Genomic DNA, 21,454 nt, shown 5'->3' on the forward strand with positions numbered 1-21,454 from the left:
GTTCCTGCTCTACTCTGGGTTTAGTAATTCTCCTCCTGGGTTTAGAAGATCTTCTGATACGGTGGATGAAAACTGCTTCAACCCTCAATAGGCACATAATGGATCAAAAAGTCGGACAAAGCAGCCCAGTAGGCAGCTTCTGCGTCGCTGAGATTCAAACCCTGGCCTTGAGCCACCCCAGAGCTCTTTTTACCACCTGTCACCTTCATTCTTTAGCATCTCCCCTGTTTCTGTTCTAATTGTAGAAATTCTGAAGACCTGCAGGTCCTAGTTAATACTGTGGGTCCAGGAAAGTAGACTTTGTTCAAATCTGGAGAGCCCGCGTAGAGGGCAAGGCCTGGGCGGGGCCAGCCCCCGGCGAGAACAGTCTGGGGGCGGAGCCAGCGCCGTCGCTCAGGCACGTTGCCTTTCCCCCTTGGCTCCGCCTCTCCTGTCTGTGTCCGCGGCCTCCGCTTCCGATAAAGTTGTTGTTTTGCCAACATGGCGGCGCCCATAGTGACTGGCCAGGTCTTGTTCGTGTAATGCTTGAAGAACGAGGCAGAAGGGAGCAGCTGGCCAGAGCCTGTGCACAGAAAGCCCCTACTGGGGCTCAGGAGGACGAGAGACAGGCCCCACTTAGCCCCAGGAGTTAAAGGTGCGGACAGGCCTGGGAGCCCCGGGACCGTGCAGTTTTCCAAACTGGGAAAAGCCCCGAGATTCTAGTCTATAGGCTCTTTTCAGCCATGGACCCTGTTGACAGCCTCGGACTCTTGCTCGGAGAACGCACATCTTCACATGGCTTTGTATTCGAATTCTCCTCTACCCCTCGCTCGCCCCGGGTGCCTGGATCTTTGCTCTGGGGGTGGGGGTTTAGACCCAGACGAGGACCATCAATAGTACATCTTTGGGGGTCCCCAAAGTATTAACTAGGACCTGCAGGTCTTCAGAAGTCGTCTGGGTCTTACAAGCTCACAGCTTACAGAGAAGGTGGAGTTACAGCTACGAAATAACTTGTCTGAGATCCTGCAGGAAATTAGAAGTAGTAGCATGTGCTTTTTAACATTTACGTTTTGCAGGACATGTTTTTTGACATTTGTGTTTTTGTAAGACATGTTTGTTGGGGTGAGGTGTGTGTTTACTTACTCGTAAAGGCTGATCTCTAACTTACAATCAGTCCACATGTTCAGCCTTCTGAGCTGAGTGTTAGGATCAGGGATCAGGGGCATGTATCCACCACTGTGCCAGACCTACCTTGGTTTCCTTCCTTACCCCCTGTTTGACTATATTTTTGAAACAGGGTTTTATGAAGCTGGCCTTGAACTCCTAATCCTCCTGCCTTTGCCTTTAATTAGATTTCTTGCATATTCTTTTGGGAGCACATGGATGCCGTTGTGTGCTTCTACCTAGTGTTCTCATTCTTCACCTGTTTCCTACTACTGCCCTAGGTTTCTCTGTTTATGATCATAATTTTGGGCCTATTTCTCAGGTCCTTCATATTCTCAAGTACTTTAACCTTAAGCCTCATGTGAAGTGAGGTCAGGTCAGGTCTAACTTCTTGAAAGAGGAGTACTGGTGGGCTATGCTTTGGGAAGGGGCAGAGGAGACAATAACCCGTCAAGTCAAGAAATAAGTTGAGGCAGAGCTAAGGAAGAAAGGGTCCAAGTTGGTTGTAAATGTAAAATGGGAGTCACATCTTTCCCATTCAGTGTATCCACACCACCCTCTACTAAAATGGCTGCTTTTGATGCCAGGAAGAGGCAATACCTATTAGGACTTCTGTGGAGAGTTACTTGAAATGGCCCAGAGCTGTGCCTAGGAAGTAAAAGATGGTTGAAATCTGAAAGTTATGTAAATTCATAGGTACGAACACAGACTGTTTTTAGTATATTCCCCTAGTGGACAGAGTCTGAGGGTGATCTTGGACCTATGCCTAAGGGTGTGGGCTTTGTTTGTTTGTTTGTTTATTTTTTGCACTGCTCAGGATGGAACCAATGGCCTCAAATAGTGTCAGAGAATTACTCTATCACTAAACTATATCTACAGCCCCCACATTTACAATATTTATTTTATTTTGTTTTTGGTGCTGGGGATTGATCCCAGGAATATGCTGAACATCTGTTTTATATACCTAGTCCTTGGATTTTCTTAACAAATTTGTTTTTGTTTTAAGACTTATTTTTAATTGTCTTTGTGTGTGCGTGTGCGAGTGTGCGTGTGTATATGTGTGTGTGTGTATGTATGTGTGTGTGCGCGCGTGCGTGCGTGTGTGTGTGTGTGTGTGTGTGTGTGCACGCGCGCGTACTCACTCATGAAAGTGTGGGTGCCCATGCAGGCCAGAGGCTTCAGATCTTCCTGAAGCTGGAATCATAGGCAGTTGTGAGGCACCCACTGTGAGTGATGGGAACCGAATGGGGATCCTGTGCAAGGGCGGTATGCTCTCTTAACTGCTGTGTCATCTTTCCTGCCCCTTGTTTGTTTGTTTAAAAACAGGGTCTCGCTAAAAGCCCAAGCTTCCCTACAACTCATGGTAGCCCAGGTTGTACTGGAACTCTTGACAGCCCCCGTACCTCAGCCTCCCGAGCTACTGGCATTCCAGGTGTGAGATATCACAGTTTCTTAACACTCTTGGCATACATACATTGTCAAATTGCTTCAGAGAGGTGTTCTCAATTTACATCTACCAATAGTGTACACACATAATTATCTGCATTGAAACCATAAGCAAGATATTTGTTTTTATTTCTTTAATTAGTTGTAAAGTCTATTTTTTCATGTTTCTTAGCTTTCGTCCTCTGTCTTATCCTCCCCTTGGGGCACCAATGCCCCTTTCCTGGTTCTAGGGATTGAGTCCAGGGCTGTGGGCTTGCTAAGCAAGTGCTCTAGCACTGAGTTGTACTTCCATGCCTAAACCTTTGCCTACTTTAAACGTGTTTTTGTGGTTCTTTCCTCATATGTGAACTCTTAATGGAGTTGTATAGCCTTTTGTCACTGTAGTTTGGGACAAATAATTTCCTTCAGCAAATTGTTTACTCTTTAGTAATTTGTTCATCTTTCTTTTCTTTAAGGCAGGGTCTCCCTGTGTACCTGTGTACCTCAGGCTGGCCTTGGACTTAAGATCCTCCTGTCACAGCCTCCTTAGTGCTGAGATTACCAGCATGTTTTACCCCACCAACTTAATACATATTTGGTATACAGATATTTTATGGTTTTGGAGTAAGATTGATTAATTGTGGTACTTAAAAAACAGTGTTTATTAGCTAAGTTTGATGGTGTATGGTGCCTGTAAACATTTGGGAGGCAGAAGCAGGGAGATCAGGAGTTCAAGGTCATCCTTGTCTGTAATGCTAGTTCAAGGACAGCCTGAGCTAGATGAACCCTGTCTCAAATTCCCACACCCCTCCAAAACAGTGGGATTCATGTCAGTTTATGGTTTACGTTGGGGCTGTAATTTAAATTTTTCTCAAATATATTGAACAATTGGTCATTTTCAGAGCTGGCTGTGGTGGTATACATGTAATCCCAGCTCCGAGGTGGCTGAGGCAAAAGAATAGAGAATTAGAGGGCAGCCTGGGCTATATAGTGATATCCTGTTATTTTTATTTGGATGTACATATTTGAATATACAAGTATACACATGTTGAGTCCAGAGGTCCATGTTTGGTGTTTTAAAAAATATGTTCATTTAACTTTATGTGTATTATTTAATGAATTTTATGTGTATTTGTGTGTGCCTGAGTGTATGTCTGTATATCATATGTGTGCAGAAACCCTTGGAGGTCAGGAGACATCAGATCCCTTAAACTGGAGGTAAAGATTACTTGAGTGCTCTATAGGAGCTGTAGTACTCTTGTAAAGTAAGCTATCTCTCCGGCCCCCAGTGTTAAAATGTTCGTTCTCTCTCTCTCTCTCTCTCTCTCTCTCTCTCTCTCTCTCTCCATTAGTTTTTGTGACAGGGTCTCTCACTGAAACTGAAGCTCAGTAATTGGCTAACTTGACTGGTCAGCGAGCTCCAGGGGTCTTCTTGTTTCCACAAGCCCCACCTCCAGTTCTGGAGTTACAAGCACACATGGTATCATATGTGTGGGGGCTTTTTACACGCATGATGGGGATCTGAAGGTAGATCTTTATGCTTATGCGTCAAGCACCTGGCCCACTGAGCCACCTAAGCCACAGAGACAGTTCCCTATTACTTTCTAATATGCATGTGCTTTTCTCTAATTGCATCACTCACTTGTTTGAGGGCACATGTGCCATGGTCACATGTGAAGGCCAGTAGTCAAACATTTAGGAGTTGGTGGGTCTTAGGGATCAGACTTGGGTTGTGAGGTTTGGTAGCAGGAGCCTTCACCAGATGAGCCATTTACCAGCACTCATCATGAGCTCTGAAAGCTTGTATACACTTGGATCTGTTCTAATGTTCTTAGTTCATTAATTTAAGCAGAGGAGAAGTCATCAGGGAGCCTGTAAAGCGTCTTGTTCGACAGCCTCGAGTGCTGCTGTGCTTTCATATTGCTCCTGTTGATTGCTCATCAGCACTTCGCACATCACGATGGGGACTTGAGTCCCAAACAGCGGCTCCGGTCAAGTTGTATCTTATCATCCTATTATCTATGTAACCGAATAGTCCAGAATGCTCTCCTTATGTGCATCTAGGAAAGAAATGTCGAATATCTGTCTAGGTGCCTGCTGCTAATAGTCAGTCTGTGGTTTCAGAATGTTTACTTAGTAAGAAAACCGTAAAATCCCTAACGCACATAGATAGTTCTAATAATACACAAGTCTAAGCCCTAAAAAGAAATGCAATTGCCTTCCTTATATAAAGCTGGCCGTATAGAATTGCTAATAGCCAGCTTCAAGTAGTTCATTCTAATTTCTATATAGTTGTATTGACCTGTTTTAAAATATCCAAACCCAACTGACAGAGCAGTTCCTTACCCTCCCAGTCTGTCACTTATTCTAGTCCTAAAAGATTAAGAGATGTTGAGTATGGCGGGACGTGGTATGTCAAGAACCTGTGCAGACCGACTTGTGGCAGCAAGTGCCACAGTTCCATGTTCTGTGATGTGCACTCCTCTTTTAGAGCCTGTAGTTACCCCCTGGCAACCTTTGATCCAGTGCCTTCATGTAAGTAACATGCCAAACCCCAGTAGACAAGGGAAAGATTTCAAGAGGATCAGCTGATTTATACCAGTTCAGAATGCCAGGTTCTCTTCTGTCTCTCTTGTCTTTTCACCTCTCCATTGCTGCTACGCAGCGAGGCAGAATGTTTAGGGTGTTTATTTATTTAGTACCACATTCTAAACGTGTGATGAAATCTCACCTAAGCCCCTGAAAGGGGAAAAAGCAGGGAAGTTCTTCATCAAGGCTGTTTCTGCCATTCACCCGAGGAGGGAACCAGGGAAATACCCGAATTAAGATTTGAATCCCAGGTGGTTATCCTGCTGGACCCCTGCACGGTGTTGTAATCTAAAGAGTTCTATAACAGAACCACTGCATCTTATGTCATAGGTTCGTCTGTCATACCTGCTTCTCTGTGTAGATGGTCGCTGTGAAAGAGGGCACTTTGTCCCTTATTTTTCTTTGCTAGGGCTTAGCACATGGCAGGCATATGCTCTTGTGTGTTACACACCCAGCCTGGGACTCTTTTGCTATGTAGTGCTTGGAGCAGTGTATGGACCTAAGATCATTCAATAAGTATTTGGCAAATGAAGAAACAAATGAATACGTAGTTTTCTAAGTAATGATTATTTTTTTGCTTAGTCTGTAAGGGTCTTTTGAACTCATAACACATACAAATATGAATATGAAAAATGTTAATTTTGTTTAGAATTTCTGGTCCTTCTGGGAGACCTGTGTCAAATACCTTCTGGGCACATAGCTAGGTCAAGATGTGCTTAGAGTTCTTCTGGAGTTCAGAGAGACAGCAGTTGGTATGTTAGGAGGGAGGGACTCCATTGCCTCCTATGCTGCTGGAAGGGTGTGTAGAAACTGGCCTTTTGGTGGCTTCCCTTTGTTTCTGTGAGGGTTTTGTATATTTGGTGTTTGGGGCATGGATTACCTTTATTTCTTTTTCATTTTTTAAGATTTATTTATTTTATACATGTGAGTACACTGTAGCTGTCTTCAGACACACCAGAAGAGCATCAGATCCCATTACAGATGATTGCGAGCCACCATGTGGTTGCTGGGAACTGAACTCAGGACCTCTTGAAGAGCAGTCAGTGCTCTTAACCGCAGAGCCATCTCTCCAGCCCACCTTTATTTTTTTCTAATAAAAAGTTGTATATAATTCACCAGAACTTCTAAAATGTTCTGTTAGGAAACGATTACCAAAAGAAGAAGAGAAATCATGTGGACAGGCAGTAAATGCTGAGCTGTGTTGATCAGAAGGACCAGTCGGTCTTGGGTGGGTCTGGGTGGTATATCTCATGTTTCTTTGCCCTCTTTTCTAGGGTCTTCCCCCCTGAAGAATGGCATCAGCCTGTCAGAGGCTGAGTTTTTGTGTCTCTCCTCTGAAAAGGCAGCTAGTTAGTGGGCTACCTGTCATCCTATGGGAAAGAATAATTCCAGGGTGTTCCAGAAGCATCTACAGCGCCACCGGGAAGTGGACAAAGGAGTACACACTGCAGACAAGGAAGGACGTGGAGAAGTGGTGGCACCAACAGATAAAGGTGCAGGCATCCAAAATCTCAGAGGAAGATGTGAGTACTCTAAGGGGGCAGATGCTAAACACCTGATAAGCAGCACCCTAAGGGAAGAAGAGTCTGCATGGTTTACAGTCTGAGGGGATAAGGTTCATCATGGCATGTCAGGTAAGGTGTGGCAGACTGTAGGAATGTGAGGTGGCTGGTCACATCGAGTCTGTAGTTAGGAAGTAGAGAATGGACTGGAAATGGGGCTGGACTATAGACCATCAACTTCAGCAAAGCTCTACCTCCTAAAGCTTCCACAGCCATTACAAATGGCACCACCAGCTAGGGATCAAGTGTGCAAACACATGGCCCTCTGGGGACATTGCACATTCAGTCCACATTAGTAGAGAAGAGGAGCTAAGGACTCGGACTCTGGGCTCAGACTGCTTGGTTTAGGATAAGTTAGATTAATGGCCTTAAACAAAATAATTGAGTATCTCTGTGCTTCCCTCTTCTTACCTAAAATGGAGGGTGATAATAGCACTCACTTGGTTCCCAGGAGGGTTGTTGAGAGGAGCAAAGGAGGTGATATAAGGTTAGGGCGTAAAAAACTTTCCAATGTGGTAGATGTGTCCATGTTAATATTGTACATGATTGTGTGACAGGCAGCCCCGTAGTAGATATTCTGGAGCAGCTTTGGTTAGGGAAAACACAACAAAACAGAAGTACTAGCAGGTGCAGGGTCCTCTTTGACCCTTGGGTGGTAGGATGGAACCCACGGATCTGATAGGTCATAGATGAAATTACCAGAGAGGCCAATGGATCTGACAGGAGGTAGCATGTGCCTGTTCTGTTATGGACTTGGCCAGCAACCTGCTTTGCCTTGAGCATCAAGATCTGAGGAGGGCAGCCAGCATATGCTTTGATGTGATCTGAGGTTGGGGTCTAGCCTTCAGCGTCTCAGTAGATCACTTGGTTTTTGGTCCCAGTCCTCTACCCTAAAGCAGTTGTATGATACATTTGGCTGCTATTGATTTCTTCAGAAAATTCTCTGCCTCCTATTATAATTGGGTCAGAGCAAATACTGGAAGACTTTTATACTAATGGACTTTCCCTTTGTAATAGCAGCAACGGAATAATAATGACATTTGTGGAATTCATCAGATGCGGACAAGGCAAGAAGCTAGTGTCCCTGCTGCTGACACAGTATTGGACTTGCCTTTTCTTGTCTCCTAATTCTTACTAGAGTCACACTCATTCCTTCTGAGAGTGTGAGCTCTTTATTTCAGCTGGAAAGTAGTTTTGGCATTGTTTAGAAAGAAGTCTGTAATTAAGAGAGAAGTAATATCAAATAAATAAATGAACATTGAAAAAAGAAAGTTGAGAAATTTACGAGGAAGACTTGGCCTTTCTCTTAACCCCATGGTTCTCAGTTCCTTACATTGTTTATCTTACAGGTTTTTTTTTGAAAAATCAAATGAGAAAATGTAACTGAACATTTTTGTGATGGTTTATATATGCTTGGCCCAGGGAGTGGCACTATTAGGAGGTGTAGCCTTGTTGGAGTAGGTGTGTCACTGTGGGTGGTATGCGCTTTAAGACCCTCACCCTAGCTGCCTGGAAGCCAGTCTTCTGTTTGAAGCCTTTAGATGAAGACATAGAACTCTCAGTTCTGCCTGAACCATGCCTGTCAGATGCTGCCATGCTCCCACCTTGATAATGTACTGAACCTCTGAACCTGTAAGCCAGCTCATGGTATCTGTTCACATCAGTAAAAGCCCCAGTAAGGCAATTTTCAAACTGAAGACTTCTAAACTGAAGTGCTAGATAGATAGATAGATAGATAGATAGATAGATAGATAGATAGATAGATAGATAGATATGAATATAAAGAAAAAGGGAAGAAAGAAAGGAAGGAAGGAAGGAAGGAAGAAAGAAAGAAAGAAAGAAAGAAAGAAAGAAAGAAAGAGAGAAAGAAAAGGAAGGAAGGAAGGAAGAAAGGAAGAAAGAAAGAAAGAAAGGTCGTGTGCTATTTTTTACCTGGGACTGAGAACCCGACTGAATACTGGTGTATATGAAGATTTAGAATTCACCTCACATTGGTATTATGTTTGAAATCCATCCAAGTGAGTTTTTAGAAGCCAAGTGTCTTGCCACCATCATCAAACCACCATTAAAACAAACAAACAAATAACAATAATAAAAACCCAAAACAAAAACTCCCACAACTTCTTTTACCATGTACTGGTACCATTTTCACTGGTTGAGTTACTTAATATGGGAACAGCCTTGAGATTAGGCATTGCCCTTAACTGGGGAGTTAGAAGCCGGGACCCAGCCCAACCCTCTGAGAGCCTTTGGTCTCTGAAAATTCCAGATATCAGTCATTGATGGAGAATAGACTGATCCTGAGAAGGCATGGGAATTTGACTGAGTCCTCACAGCTCATGGCAAAATAGAGGCCCTGCCTGTATGGGTTCTGTTACAGCTTCAGAGAGCAGTCCCCAGAGATGCAGAAGTCATGCTCTAAATCACAGTCTGATGGAAATAGGGAGCCAGCTCTTAAAAATCACCCTCTTCCCATCGCTGGCATTTGTACTTTCTCTTAAAGGCTTGAATCCCTGCACTTTTATGTAATTATGAAAATTTCCCTTTCAGTCAGATTCCTACTCAATTATAACACAAACTCCTGTCATTTCTTCTCTTTCCACCTCCGGATGATGGAACTCATTTCATTGTCACAGAGGAAAATGACTTAATTCACACAGAAGAGCACAAGGCAGGGACAGGCAGTAGGCTGAATGTATTTCTGCAAAACAAAAATGTTCGTGACTATCGAAGGCTCAGTAGCATTGCTTTTCTGTGTCTCTGAGCTCAGGGTTGGAGGTCAGCTGTGCTTGTCCATGATTATTTGATGTTGCCATTAATTTACTCTTCATTGAATAAACATACCAAAAAGGAGAGGCTACTGAGGAAGCTGTGTATAGAAAAGTCTTGGACAAGGTTGTTAATTAATATGATATAGTAAATAGTACAAGAAGATTGGGTGATTATAATAGAAGAAAATTGTTTTATATAATTACTTGAAAGTCAAGAACGAGAAATTGGCCAGGTGTGGTACAGGCCTGAAGTCCCAGCACTCAAGAGGCCTGAGGCCATCCTGGGCTACACAGCAAGACCCAGTCTCAGAAAGCAAACCTGAGGCCATCCTGGGCTACACAGCAAGACCCAGTCTCAGAAATCAAGCCTGAGGCCAGCCTGGGCTACACAGCAAGACCCATTCTCAGAAAGCAAAAAAAAACAAACAAACAAACAAAACCACCACAAATGTACATGTCAAGGATTTTTACTTCTTTTCTAGCTCCCATGATTATAGTTTTGTTTTTTTTTTCCTGTAGCCCTAAAAGTTCCCAGAGAGAAGCTATGGGGTCTAATCTATTGCAGATAGGAGAAAGGGTTCAGTAAAGGAGACAGTTTTATTTTTGCACCCAGTAGAAAATAGCTGTTGTACTTTTTATAAGAACTTGTTCACAAGGGGAAAGGATTTTCTGTCACTTTGCCTTTTCATTCCCCCCAGTGCTAGGGATAAGGCCCGTGACCGTGAGCTTGCACAAGCTAGGCAAGTACTGTATCATGGTGCTAAGTCACCCCCCCAACCCAGCCTTCTTAAAAGCAGTGAAGCCCACGAGTGTACACCAGCCCCTGCCTCAGGGCCTCCTCACTCCTGAGGTCTTCCGTCCCCCACCTGCCACTTTGCTTATTTAAATCGTTGTCACCAATGGTGCAGAGGACACTTTGATTTTGTATTCTCCAGATTCTGAGAAAAGCTTTAAAAAGTGTTCCTTCTCCAGGTGGTATTGCTCTCCTACTTACCCTGGTCATTGCTAGAGGATACATGGAGTGAAGAAAAGCTGTGCTTAGCATTTTTGCAGGGTGGTGGTTGGGTGATGGTGGTGATGGTGGTGGTGGTGGTGGTGGTGGTTGTGGTGATGGTGGTGGTGGTGGTGGTAGGTGGTGGTGGTGGTGGTGGTGGTGATGGTGGTGGTGATTTTGGTGGTGGTGATTTTGGTGGTGGTGGTGATGGTGGTGGTGGTGGTGGTGGTGATGGTGGTTGGGTGGTGGTGGTGGTGGTGGTGGTGGTGGTGGTGATGGTGGTTGGGTGGTGATGGTGGTGGTGGTGGTTGGGTGGTGGTGGTGATGGTGGTGGTAGTGGTAGGTGATGGTGGTGGTGGTGGTAGGTGGTGGTGATGGTGGTGGTAGGTGGTGGTAGGTGGTGGTGGTGGTGGTGGTAGGTGGTAGGTGGTAGGTGGTGGTGGTGGTGGTGGTAGGTGGTAGGTGGTAGGTGGTGGTGGTGGTGGTGGTGGTGGTGGTGGTGGTGGTGGTGGTAGGTGGTAGATGGTAGTGGTTAGCTATTGTTCATGGTTTTGTTAAAGATTTAAAACCTTCAATGAAACTTAAGAACTTGGCAAGAAGCTGGACATGGCATAGCAACATGTGTCAACTAACACCTGAAATCCCAGCACTCTGGAGGCAGAGGCAGGAGGATTGTTGCAAGTTTGAGGCCATCTCATACTACATGTCAACATCCTGTATCCAAAAAACAAAAACAAAAACCTTTGCTGCAATTTGATTTCTAGTTCTGCTTCCCTAATTAAAGTTGTGTATTAGTTATTCTTGTTGTGATCAAATGCCAGGCAGAAACAACATAAGAAAAGGTTCATTTTGTTTCACAGTTTCAGAGAATGCAGTCTACCATGCATGAATACAGTCTACAGTAGGCAAGCAGAGACAGATGAATGCAGCTACTATTCCTGCCCTCTCTCTTTTTCAGTTCCAGACCTGAGTCCATGGAACAGTACCACTCACAATTAGGCTGGGTCTTCCTACCTTAGTTAACTTAGGTTGGCTGACATGCCCTGAGTCCTGCTTCCTTGGTGATTCTAGGACCTGTCAGGTTAACAGTTGGTATTAACTATCACAAGCAGGCTCTGCCTACCATCACTCATGAAAATACAAGCCAGCGGCGTTTAAAAAGCACCTCCCACACGTGCACAGGAAGGGGTTAGATTTTTCTCTCTGTTTGTGTTCAGTGCTTTAGTGCTTAGGCAAGGCCTTGGTGCCTCCTAAAGCTCAGGAAGAAGTAGGATCTAAGAAGGGAGAGCCAGAAGCCGGAATTAGCAACAGTGTGACAGTAGATGGCCTGTCCTTGTTGACCACCAGCAGCGATGGTCTCTCCCCGATACCCCTTGGCAGAATTTGAGGCCCAGTTAGAGGAGCCTCCAGTTACCTGGACAGGATTTGTAAAGTCTGCTGGGGGATGGCTGTGTCTTTGGTAGAAGGTGCTTCCCAAAGGCCAACAATCACTCATTCAAGAGTTACTGTAGTCCTGTGGGGTGGCAGGAAGGTAAATATCGAGGTGATTAACACATAATCCTGGGGCTGTGCATGAAGTACAGCACTCACCTAACAGGTCTGAGGTCCTCAGTTCTCTCCTCAGCACTGCAGAACTTTCCACCAGAAATGTCAAGTCTTCCATAAGTAATCATCTCCGTAACTAGACCCATTCCTTTGGGCCCTTGTCCTCTGATGTGCATGAGCTCTTGACAGCATTTGACATCCTGCCAGTGGAAGTCTGAGGGTGCCCAAAGGCAGGGACCTCACGGGACTCTGTGCCCTGTCTTCATTATAGTCAGATGTGTAGATTTTCTGTGTTGGTTCATGTTGCTGCTGCCAGAAGCTGGAGAATCATGTGACTCTGATCTGTTTGTCACCACTGGGACACAAGCAGTGCATGTTCCCTCCTCGTTTCCTCCACTTGAGCCTTTCTGTTAAAGAGAGACTCGGAATGTGCTGGTTAGACTTCAAGGCCTACCTGGTCTGAACAGGGGTCTAGTACCAGGAGACCCCGTTGTCAGCACCGGATCTCAGGTGGATGCAACCATGGGGAGCTGAGCAAGGGACTCTAGTTTTGGAGATCTCTGAGTAATTGAACCTCTTCCACTTGAATAATGTGGATGTCTATGTTAGAGGCTCATTGGAAAAACAGTTCTTTAAGATCTGGATAGAAACTGCTTTAGGAGAGAAGCTTCGAAAAGAAGGAGAAAAGTTGAAAACACCTATGCTGGTTAGCCCTTAGCACATTGTTCTGAATTGTTGTGGACATTCTTTAGCTTAAACCAGGACCTTTGAATCTCGGAGTTTTAAATACATTTTTGTCAATTTACATAGTGAGAACAGTTTTTTTTTTCTTCAAGGAATCTTTAAAATGTTAAATTATTACCTTGAATAAAGCATAGAAATATTGTATGCAGAGCTTCCAGAAAATACGTAATAAAAACTTTCTGTCATCCTTTGTTCCTCTTTCCTAGAAATTAAAGCCCAAATTCTACTTGCTGTCCATGTTCCCATATCCTTCTGGCAAGCTGCACATGGGCCATGTCCGTGTCTACACCCTCAGCGACACCATTGCACGGTTCCAGAAGATGAGAGGCATGCAGGTAAGGACACGCACCGTCGTCACTCCAGACAGGAGTGTAGTGCAGTCATATGTGCTCAAGATAATGAAGAAAGCCAGCTCTAGTTAGGATTGAATGGCTTTAAGTGTGAACACAAACAGCTCAGTTTCCTTGTGTGCAGAGAAGCCTCATAGTGAAGCATCTGGGTAAATGTGGAGCAGCTGTAAGGGTTTAGGGTATTATGCTGGGGCTGGACATGGGTGGGCTTGGGGAAGGCAAGAACAGATGTGGGGAAGGCAAGAACAGATGTGGGTAATGCTGCTCCTTTCTCAGGAGGAGCTCTCCCATACGCAGTCACTGTACAGTGAAGCCAATGGTCAACTCTGCACCTCTGTAGAAAGTACCTGCGATCTGGAGATGGCTATTGAGAAAGAAAGAAGGCTTTCTTGTGGCTCCTGGTCTTACAGATACAGTGCATGATTCCAGGGACTCAGTGCATTTGGGCCTCTGCTGAGGATATTGGATAGCCATGGTGAAGAGCACCTCAGAGCACAACTGTTAACCCATGGCTAGGAAGCAGAAGGATGGGCATGCCCAGGATTTCCTTCAAGGGCATGCCCCTCATGATCCAAAGACCTCTCATTAGACCCTGCCTCATTTGCTGAGTGCCAGAGGGGAATAAACCCAGAGCTTCATATGAGCTAGGCAGTGTCCTGTCACTGAGCTACATCCTTAGCTCCTCTTCCCAATTTTAGTTTGAGACAGTGTTTCTCTAAGTTGTCCAGACTGGCTTTGAACTTGAACAGAAGAGCCTTTACTTCTGCCTCAGGCTCTGGAGTAATTGGGAGGCTTGTGCCACTGGACCCCACTAGTCCCTACCTCTAGAAAATTCCACTATTATCCAGTAGCAGCACCCTGGGATAAGGCCTTTAACAACACCTTGGCCTTTGAGTATGCTCCTGATCCTAACTATAAAGCTCTGTGTAGTAGCATACAACTATAATCCCTGCACTTGAAAGTTGAGGAGGAGAATCAGGAGTTCAAGACTAGCTTTGGCTACATTGTGATTTTGGACATCACAAGAGAGATTTTCCCCCTTGTTATTGGATATTTTTTATGTTCTCTGATGAACATGCATTTATTTTATAGTGGGAAAATTTTTCATAGGAAAAATATTTGGGGAATGATAACTGTGGGGAATGGAAAAGAATCCCGTAAAGAGGGACCATCTTATCTTATTACATTTATGTTTTGGTAGGGGTCACATGCTGTGTTATATACAGAGGTCAGAGGATGACCTGCCCAAGTCCATTTTCTTCCGTTATGTGGGTACTAAGGATCAAATTCAGGGTTGATGGCAAGAATCTTTGTTTGCTGAGCCATCTCACTGACCCAGAGGGGCTACCTGTTAATGGTCTTGAAAGACAAATGAAACCTAAAGAAGAAGAAAGAGGATGTACCTGTTCCTTGGCTGATGTGAGTCAGTCCCTTATAGTTGGTTATTCTCTTTCTTTTTAAAAGATTTAAAAATTATGTGCATGTTGGTGTGTGCATGTGAGTGTAGTGGCTGAGTAGGTCAGAGGCATCAGATCCTCTCCGATCTGGAGTTAAGATGTGGATGCTGAGACCTGAACAAAGGCCCTGTCAAGATCAGTAAGTGCTCTCAACCACTGAACGGTACAAGAGTAGAGAAAAGAGAGCTGAGCACAAAATACCCATGCGTTCATTCTCTGCTCTTAATTGTGGCTGTAAGAACCTGCTTCAGGTTCTTGCTGCTGTAATTTCCCTGCAGCAATGGACTAACATGGACCTGGGAGCTAAGATAACCTCTTCTCCCCAGGTTGCTTTGATCAAGGAATTTTATCATAGCAACAGGAAATGAAACCAACACAGTCCCAGAGCCTTCTCTGTAGCCTTTCAACACCTTGTCTATAAGATGGGGTGGAAATAATCAATCATTGTATCTTGCTTAATCACCCACAGAAAGCAAGAGGGGAGATCATACAGTGGCTGAGTAGGAGATGGGGGCCAGATTACCAGGATTCAAATCCAGATTGTATGATCTTTATTCAGTTAGTTACCTCTTCAAGACCTAATTTCTTTGCATCTCTAGGATGAGGATAAAATCGGTTTTCTAGAGTAAAAGAGTCTTTAGAATGAATTTCTCTCTCTCTCTCTCTCTCTCTCTCTCTCTCTCTCTCTCTCTCTTATTCATATATCTAGATCTGGCTATGAATGGAAAAATCCAGGTTACTTGGCCCACAAGGCTGCATGTCTCAGCTGGTCTTTAGTAGATGCTGGAATCTCTAAGAAGTAGGCTTTGATGTGGTGAAGGAATGGACTTGCTAGTAGGGTGAGGGCAAGCAGGCAAAGAGCAAAAGCTCCTTCTTCCATGACCTTTAATCACAGGGCATGGTAGCAACCAAGAGATGCCCTAAAGCAGTGGTTTCCAATCTTCCTAATGCTGCAACCCTTCAGTAGTTTCTCATATTGTGGTGACTCCCTTAGCCATACAGTTATCTTCATTGCTACTTCCTAACTATAATGAATCACAATGAAATACCTGATATGCAGCATATCTGATATGCGACCACTATGTGCCATCACGGATTGAGAACCACTGCAGCAGATACACACTTGGCAGCAGATGTTATTGTAACAGGAGTAGAAACCGTGGGCATTTGGGCAGCTTCTTAATGTAACTTGCTTGTGCCTTCAGGACCTAAGTAGTTACTTCCCTTTGGCCTTTCACTGGCATACACTTATCACACTAAATGTAGAAATAAGTATTGGCAGGTGCCTCCTGTGAGCAGAACCTACTCCACTAGCCCCCAAGAACCAGCTGTGTGTGTCTCTGCTGAGTCTGTTTATTGATCATCTTGGAGGCTGGAGATCTGGTGTGGTGGGAATCAGCAATCCTACAAACTGGATTTTTATTCTGTTTGATAAAGGGTCTCAATAACCCAGGCTGACTTCAAGCTTGATTAAGGATGATCTTCTGCCTCTAGCTCCTGGATTCCAGGATGACAGAGGTGTGCTATCATACCTGGGACCACACTGGGACGTTTTCACTCGAGAGCCCATTGTTGTTACATTTATTGGTACAGCAGTGGCCATTGCTCTTAGAAACCTGTCAGGCCCTGTGTACTACCTAATGTGACCTCTTGTACTTCCTAGGCCTTTAGGAAGGTTGATGTATCTCTTGAGACAACTGGCTGGACATTTTTTTGTTGGCAGAGGTATCCTATAAAAACCACAAGGTCATGTTATCACGTGCTTGTCACTTGAGAATTGATAGTTTACATTGCTGAACTCCGGTCTCTATGGAATTGAAAGGTATCAGTGTTATTCATCATCCTGGTTTAGGAAAGATATTTTTCTCAGTCACCCTTCATACTATTTCCTAAACAGAGGCAGTGCAGACTGGAAAGATGCTTGAGCAATTCAGAGCACTGGCTATTCTTGCAGAAGATCCAAGTTCAGTTCTCAAAACTCAAGTAGCTCACTGTAACTCCAGGCCTAGAAAATGAGACACCTTCTTACCCCCACTGGTTCCTGTACCGTGGTGTGCATGTACTCACACACATAAACAAAATTTTAAATCTTAAAAAGGAAAAAAACAACAACAAACCCAACACTGAATTAATTGGCTTTTTGCCTAAAGTCCAGTTTTTTCCCCCCTTTTCATTCCCACATATGTAACCCAGAGTATTGCACATGCTGGGAATGTGTGCATTGTACAAGCTGGGAATGTGTGCTATCACTGAGCTACACCCTGGCCCATCGAAGTGAAACTAACTTCAAGTATATTGTCTTTTTAAAAATGAAGCCACCTTAATTTGATCGATGTATGCAGGCTTCAGGCACATCACTAAGCTGGAGCATTTAAGCAGAAGCATAATTCGGTGCCAGTGTTTAGGGAAGCCTGCCAGCAGATAGGTAAGGGAGGGGGGTACATGTGGGAGTCTAGTTGTCTTGGATAAGATGAGATGTTACCAAAAGATGTACATGAAGAACTGGAGCCTCGAGGCAGCTCAGGGCCATGAAATAAGGGAATGTTTACTCCCATAGCTGAAGTCCAGAGTCAGAGTGGGCAGCATTGGTTTGACCCCTGTTATGCTACTTCCTAACTGAGGGACCCTGTGTAGTCACGTAGCTTTTCAGAATTCCACTTGCCCTAATTGATCTGAAGGAAGGGTTTGGATGTTAGGCAGCAGCAGAGTGCTCACTTAGCTCATGCAAGCATCTAAACCCTGGAGCAGGAAGGAGGGAGAGAGTGAGAGAAAGAGGAAGGAAGGGAGAAAGGGAGAGGGAGAGGAAGGAGTGAGAGATGGGGGGTGTGGGGGGAGAGACACAGACTGATTTCTCCTCGGGTTGCTATGAGGTCACATTAGGTAGTGCATATGCCACATGTCTGGTGCATAATACATCCCTTAATAAATGATAGCTGTAATTATGATTTATACTGATTGATTTGCTCTGAGCTGCTTAGGAAAGTGATTTTGCTCCATTTAATCAATGAGTCCCTGTAGTCTTCTGTTGAGAGCAGGCTATAGGGCTGCCTTGGTGAAGCTGCTGCTGCTGCTCATTGTTGCCAGGTGATGCCTTTTGTTTGCCACTGGCAGAGTCTGGACCTTGGAGATGAAACTGTTACATATTATTAGGGTTAATGTCAGTGTATTAGCCAAGGCTCTCTAGAGGAACAGGAACAGAACTGATTGAATAAATATGTACATAGAAAGAAAGGGGAGGAGGAGAAGGAGGGAGGGAAAGAAAGAGATTTATTAGAGTGGCTCACAGGCTGTGGTCCAGCTAGTCCAACAATGGCAGTCTGCCAACAGAAAGTCCAAGAATTTGGTAGTTGCTCAGCCCACATGGCTGGATGTCTTTAATATATGCTAGAATCCTGAAGAAACAGGCTTTAATGCCACTGAAGGGATGGACTTGCTATCAACAAGGGCAAGCAAAGAGCAAAACTCCCTTCTTCCGTGTCCTTTATGTAGGCTGCCAGCAGAAGGTGTGGCCCAGATTACAGGTGGATCTTCCCACCTCAGAAGATGTGGATTAAAGGTGGGTTTTTCTTCTTCAGATGATTTAATTAAGAAAATTTCCTCACAGATGTGTGCAGTCACTTGGGTTAGTTAATTCCAGATGTAGTCAAGGTGACAACCAAGAATAGTAACTTCCTACAGTGAGCAGGTGTGCTGAGCTGTCCTTTCTCCTTCTGTTTCAGATACTCTCTTTGTTTTTGTTTGATTTTTCAAGACAGGGTTTCTCTGTGTAATAGCCTTGGCTGCCCTGGACTTGTTTTGTAGAGCAGGCTGCTTTTGAACTCACAACTCACTTGTCTCTGCCTCCCAAGTGCTGGGATTAAAGACATGTACCGCCACACCTGGCCCAGGTACTTAGTTTAAGAAGATATTTATTTTACAATTATTTTATCATTGTTGTTTTTTAATCTGTGTGGATGTTTTGCCCGCGCTTCCTGTGACATGTACCACTTGTATGCCTGTTGCCTCCAGAGGTGAGAAGAGGACATTAGATCACTTGGAACTGAAACTAGATAGGGCTGTGAGCTGCCGTGTAGGTGCTGGGACTTGAACCTAGCACCTCTGGAAGAAGAACCAATGCTATTGACTGCTGAGCTGTCTCCCTAGTTATCTCTACCCAGGAACTATTTATCTTTATAGTTCCTATTTAAGTCAGAGCATTGTGTGTGCAATGCCAAACTTGGTGAAAACTCATCAGCCTGGAATTAATGTGGGAAAGAGAAATAGACATCTCTTTTTCTTTCTTCTTCTTTTTCTTTTCCTTTTATCAGGAGTGTTGAAGATGAGTAAGGTAGCATGCATCTGTCTATAAGCCCAGCACTTGGGAGGCTGAGGCAAGAGGATGGAATTTAGGGCCAGCCAGACCAGTCTTGGCTATACAGCAAAACACTTACTCATAAAACCACAAAACAGTGTACAAGAAGGCTTACTGGATGGTTTGCTGGTTTTATAAACTGTCATATGTCAGTACTGATCCCTAAGTAGTCCTTATACTAAATAGGAGGGAGTGTCTGCTCTGGAACGGCCAGACCAGATTGGTGGATTTGTGTGTTGATTAACTTGATCAACCACCAGCTTCATTACAAACTCTTGGTTTCCTTCTGTATCAAATATAAAACTGATGTTTTAGGTAAAAACAGGCAGTGGACCTCTGCCAAATTCTGCTTTTTCTATAACTGTCAAGTCGTTAATTTTAAAAATATGTTTTTATTGGTCCAGTGTGGTGCACATACCATTAATCCCAGCACACAGGAAGGAATCAGAGGCAGGAGGATCACGTGAGTGAGATCCAGGCCAGCCAGAACTGTTACCATATTTATTTTATTTATGTGTGGACATGCACAGAGGTCGGTGTTCTCCCTCCCACCATGTGGGCTCCAGAGACTGAATCTGTTGTTGGACTTTTGCCCCAGCCACCTTGCTGACCATGGTTCTAGTTCGTTTTCCTGGTTCTTCCCATTGAGGCTAAACTGTGCACATGTATGATTTTTGCATAATCTCCCTTTTCTCTGGTTTGCTTGCTCACTTTAGTTTAGTTGCCAGGTTTGTCTTTTTATTGCTCTATGTTGTTTTTAATGTGTCATCTGGATTATTGACCCTGTCAGTGGAGAGCAGTGCAAACATCCCCTCCCAGGCTCCAGACTGTATTTTGGGAGACTAAAGACTATGCAGGTTACAGCTTGGCTCTGAGAGTAGGCAAGAATGGTAATTCAGAAAGTTGAAGGTTTTTCAGATTATGCATAGGGAGGAAATAAGGTTAAGAATGTCTGTAGCCCTGAGGTTCCCAGACATGTCCTTGTCTCTCATGGAAGCTGCCTGAAAGCATGTGGCTCAAGGTTGTTCCAGCACGGGGTGTGAGAACTCAGAGGTATCATCCTTCTTAGAAGACAGTGACCCCCTCCATTTGGAAGCTGTTTCTTAGGCCCAGATTTTAAACCTTGTCATTCTTCCTATTCCAGATAACAGGACAGTTTTCCCGCATCTGTGCCAGAGACTGGCTAGCCGGTATGACTCTCTGATTATGGTCCTCCAGAGCTAATCCAGGACCCTTAAACTGTCTGTAACCGCATTTTGGTTTTCTTTTATAACCATTTAAACTCTTTTCCTTTGTTTCATTTTATATGAATGGGTGTTTTGCCTGTGTGCATGTCTATAGTACTGTGTGACTGTGTGCTTACCTAGTGCCCAGTGAGGCCAGAAGAGTATGACAGATCTCTGAGACTGGACTTGTGGTTGGTTATTAGCCACCATGTGGGTGTGAGGAACAAAACCTACTAGGTTCTCCGGAAGTGTCTAGTGCACTTGACATCTGAGCCAACTCTCTAGCCCATTTATAATGATTTTTTTTCTCTCTGGTCTGCTAGCCTGACCCTTCTGAATCCACAGTCCTTAATGATGTATGTAATTTTTTTCATAGTGAATATCCTTATTCTTACCTCTGGTTTTCTCCCAGGTGTCTCCTTCTTAGAGGATGTCTCATGCTCCCCAATAAGTAAGTCCTTACTATTCTTCAAGGTCCACGTAATCTTCCTTGAACTATAAACTGGGCTTCAGTTCCGTAGCTCACATTTATCAGCACTTATGAGCAGAACCATAGACTACCTCGGCTAAGCTCACAGGTCCTCTGTGTTTCTGTGCTCTTACCATGCACTGACATGAGCTGATCTGGTTCATGCCCTCTATGTAAGTCAGCAGTGCAGATAACCATAGTGTCCCTGGCTTAGCAGTCTTTTTAAGATTATCACTGAATGTGAACACTAGACATTTCAGAACCAGATAAAGGTACTTTGCAAATAAGCCTGATGATGTTCTGAGTTTACTCCTCAGAACCCACATGAAGGTGGAAGGAGAGAATCAACTTAATGAAGTTGTTCTATGACCCCCAATGCCAACAAATCTAAGCCTCGAAAGCCACTGGGGAAGCTGGGTCCCCACAGCATGAGGCTTTCGCCAGCCGGGCAGCATTCAAGCATTCATGCTCTGTAAGCGTTTCTGTTGTGAGTTCCTCACTATGGGTGGAGGTAGGGCTGGAAGTATTCACATTTTGAAAGAGCAGTCTAGGTAGCTGGGCCAGTTCTGTACATGGTAGATGAATGGCATCTCTGCTGGGTCAAATGGACATGGCTGTCTGGGTTTGACATGTGAGAGGAGAGTTAAAGGGCTTTAGCAGCTGACCTTATCCATAGGCACGTGTAGACTGGGTAAGCACTGTGCAAGTGTGGTTTGGGAGTGGTAAGTCAGAGCAGTGATGTTCTGCTTTACTAGAGGTGATGAGCAAAAGAATCCTTGAGACCTGTAGTGCATCCATGGGTATCACATAACTCAGAAATTCCAGGAC

The 21,454-nt window shown here is 44.4% G+C and overlaps 1 protein-coding gene across 3 annotated transcripts in view; it reads left to right on the forward strand.

The window, feature by feature from the left end:
• Positions 1-438: 438 nt before the first annotated feature.
• Lars2 (leucyl-tRNA synthetase 2, mitochondrial) overlaps positions 439-21,454 on the forward strand; it is a 96,139-nt gene continuing 75,123 nt past the window's right edge. Inside the window, exons 1-3 of one of the 3 annotated variants that reach the window (XM_063265860.1) lie at positions 439-634; positions 6,432-6,680; positions 12,980-13,108. In XM_063265860.1, coding sequence (XP_063121930.1) covers positions 6,450-6,680; positions 12,980-13,108 — 360 coding nt within the window. In that variant the 5' untranslated portion in view covers positions 439-634; positions 6,432-6,449. The remainder of the gene's footprint in view (positions 635-6,431; positions 6,681-12,979; positions 13,109-21,454) is intronic. The other 2 variants (XM_008766727.4, NM_001413842.1) reach the window with 2 other exon arrangements.

The sequence above is a fragment of the Rattus norvegicus genome, chromosome 8 (assembly GCF_036323735.1).
Source record: "Rattus norvegicus strain BN/NHsdMcwi chromosome 8, GRCr8, whole genome shotgun sequence".
NCBI classification, from domain to species: Eukaryota; Metazoa; Chordata; class Mammalia; order Rodentia; family Muridae; genus Rattus; species Rattus norvegicus.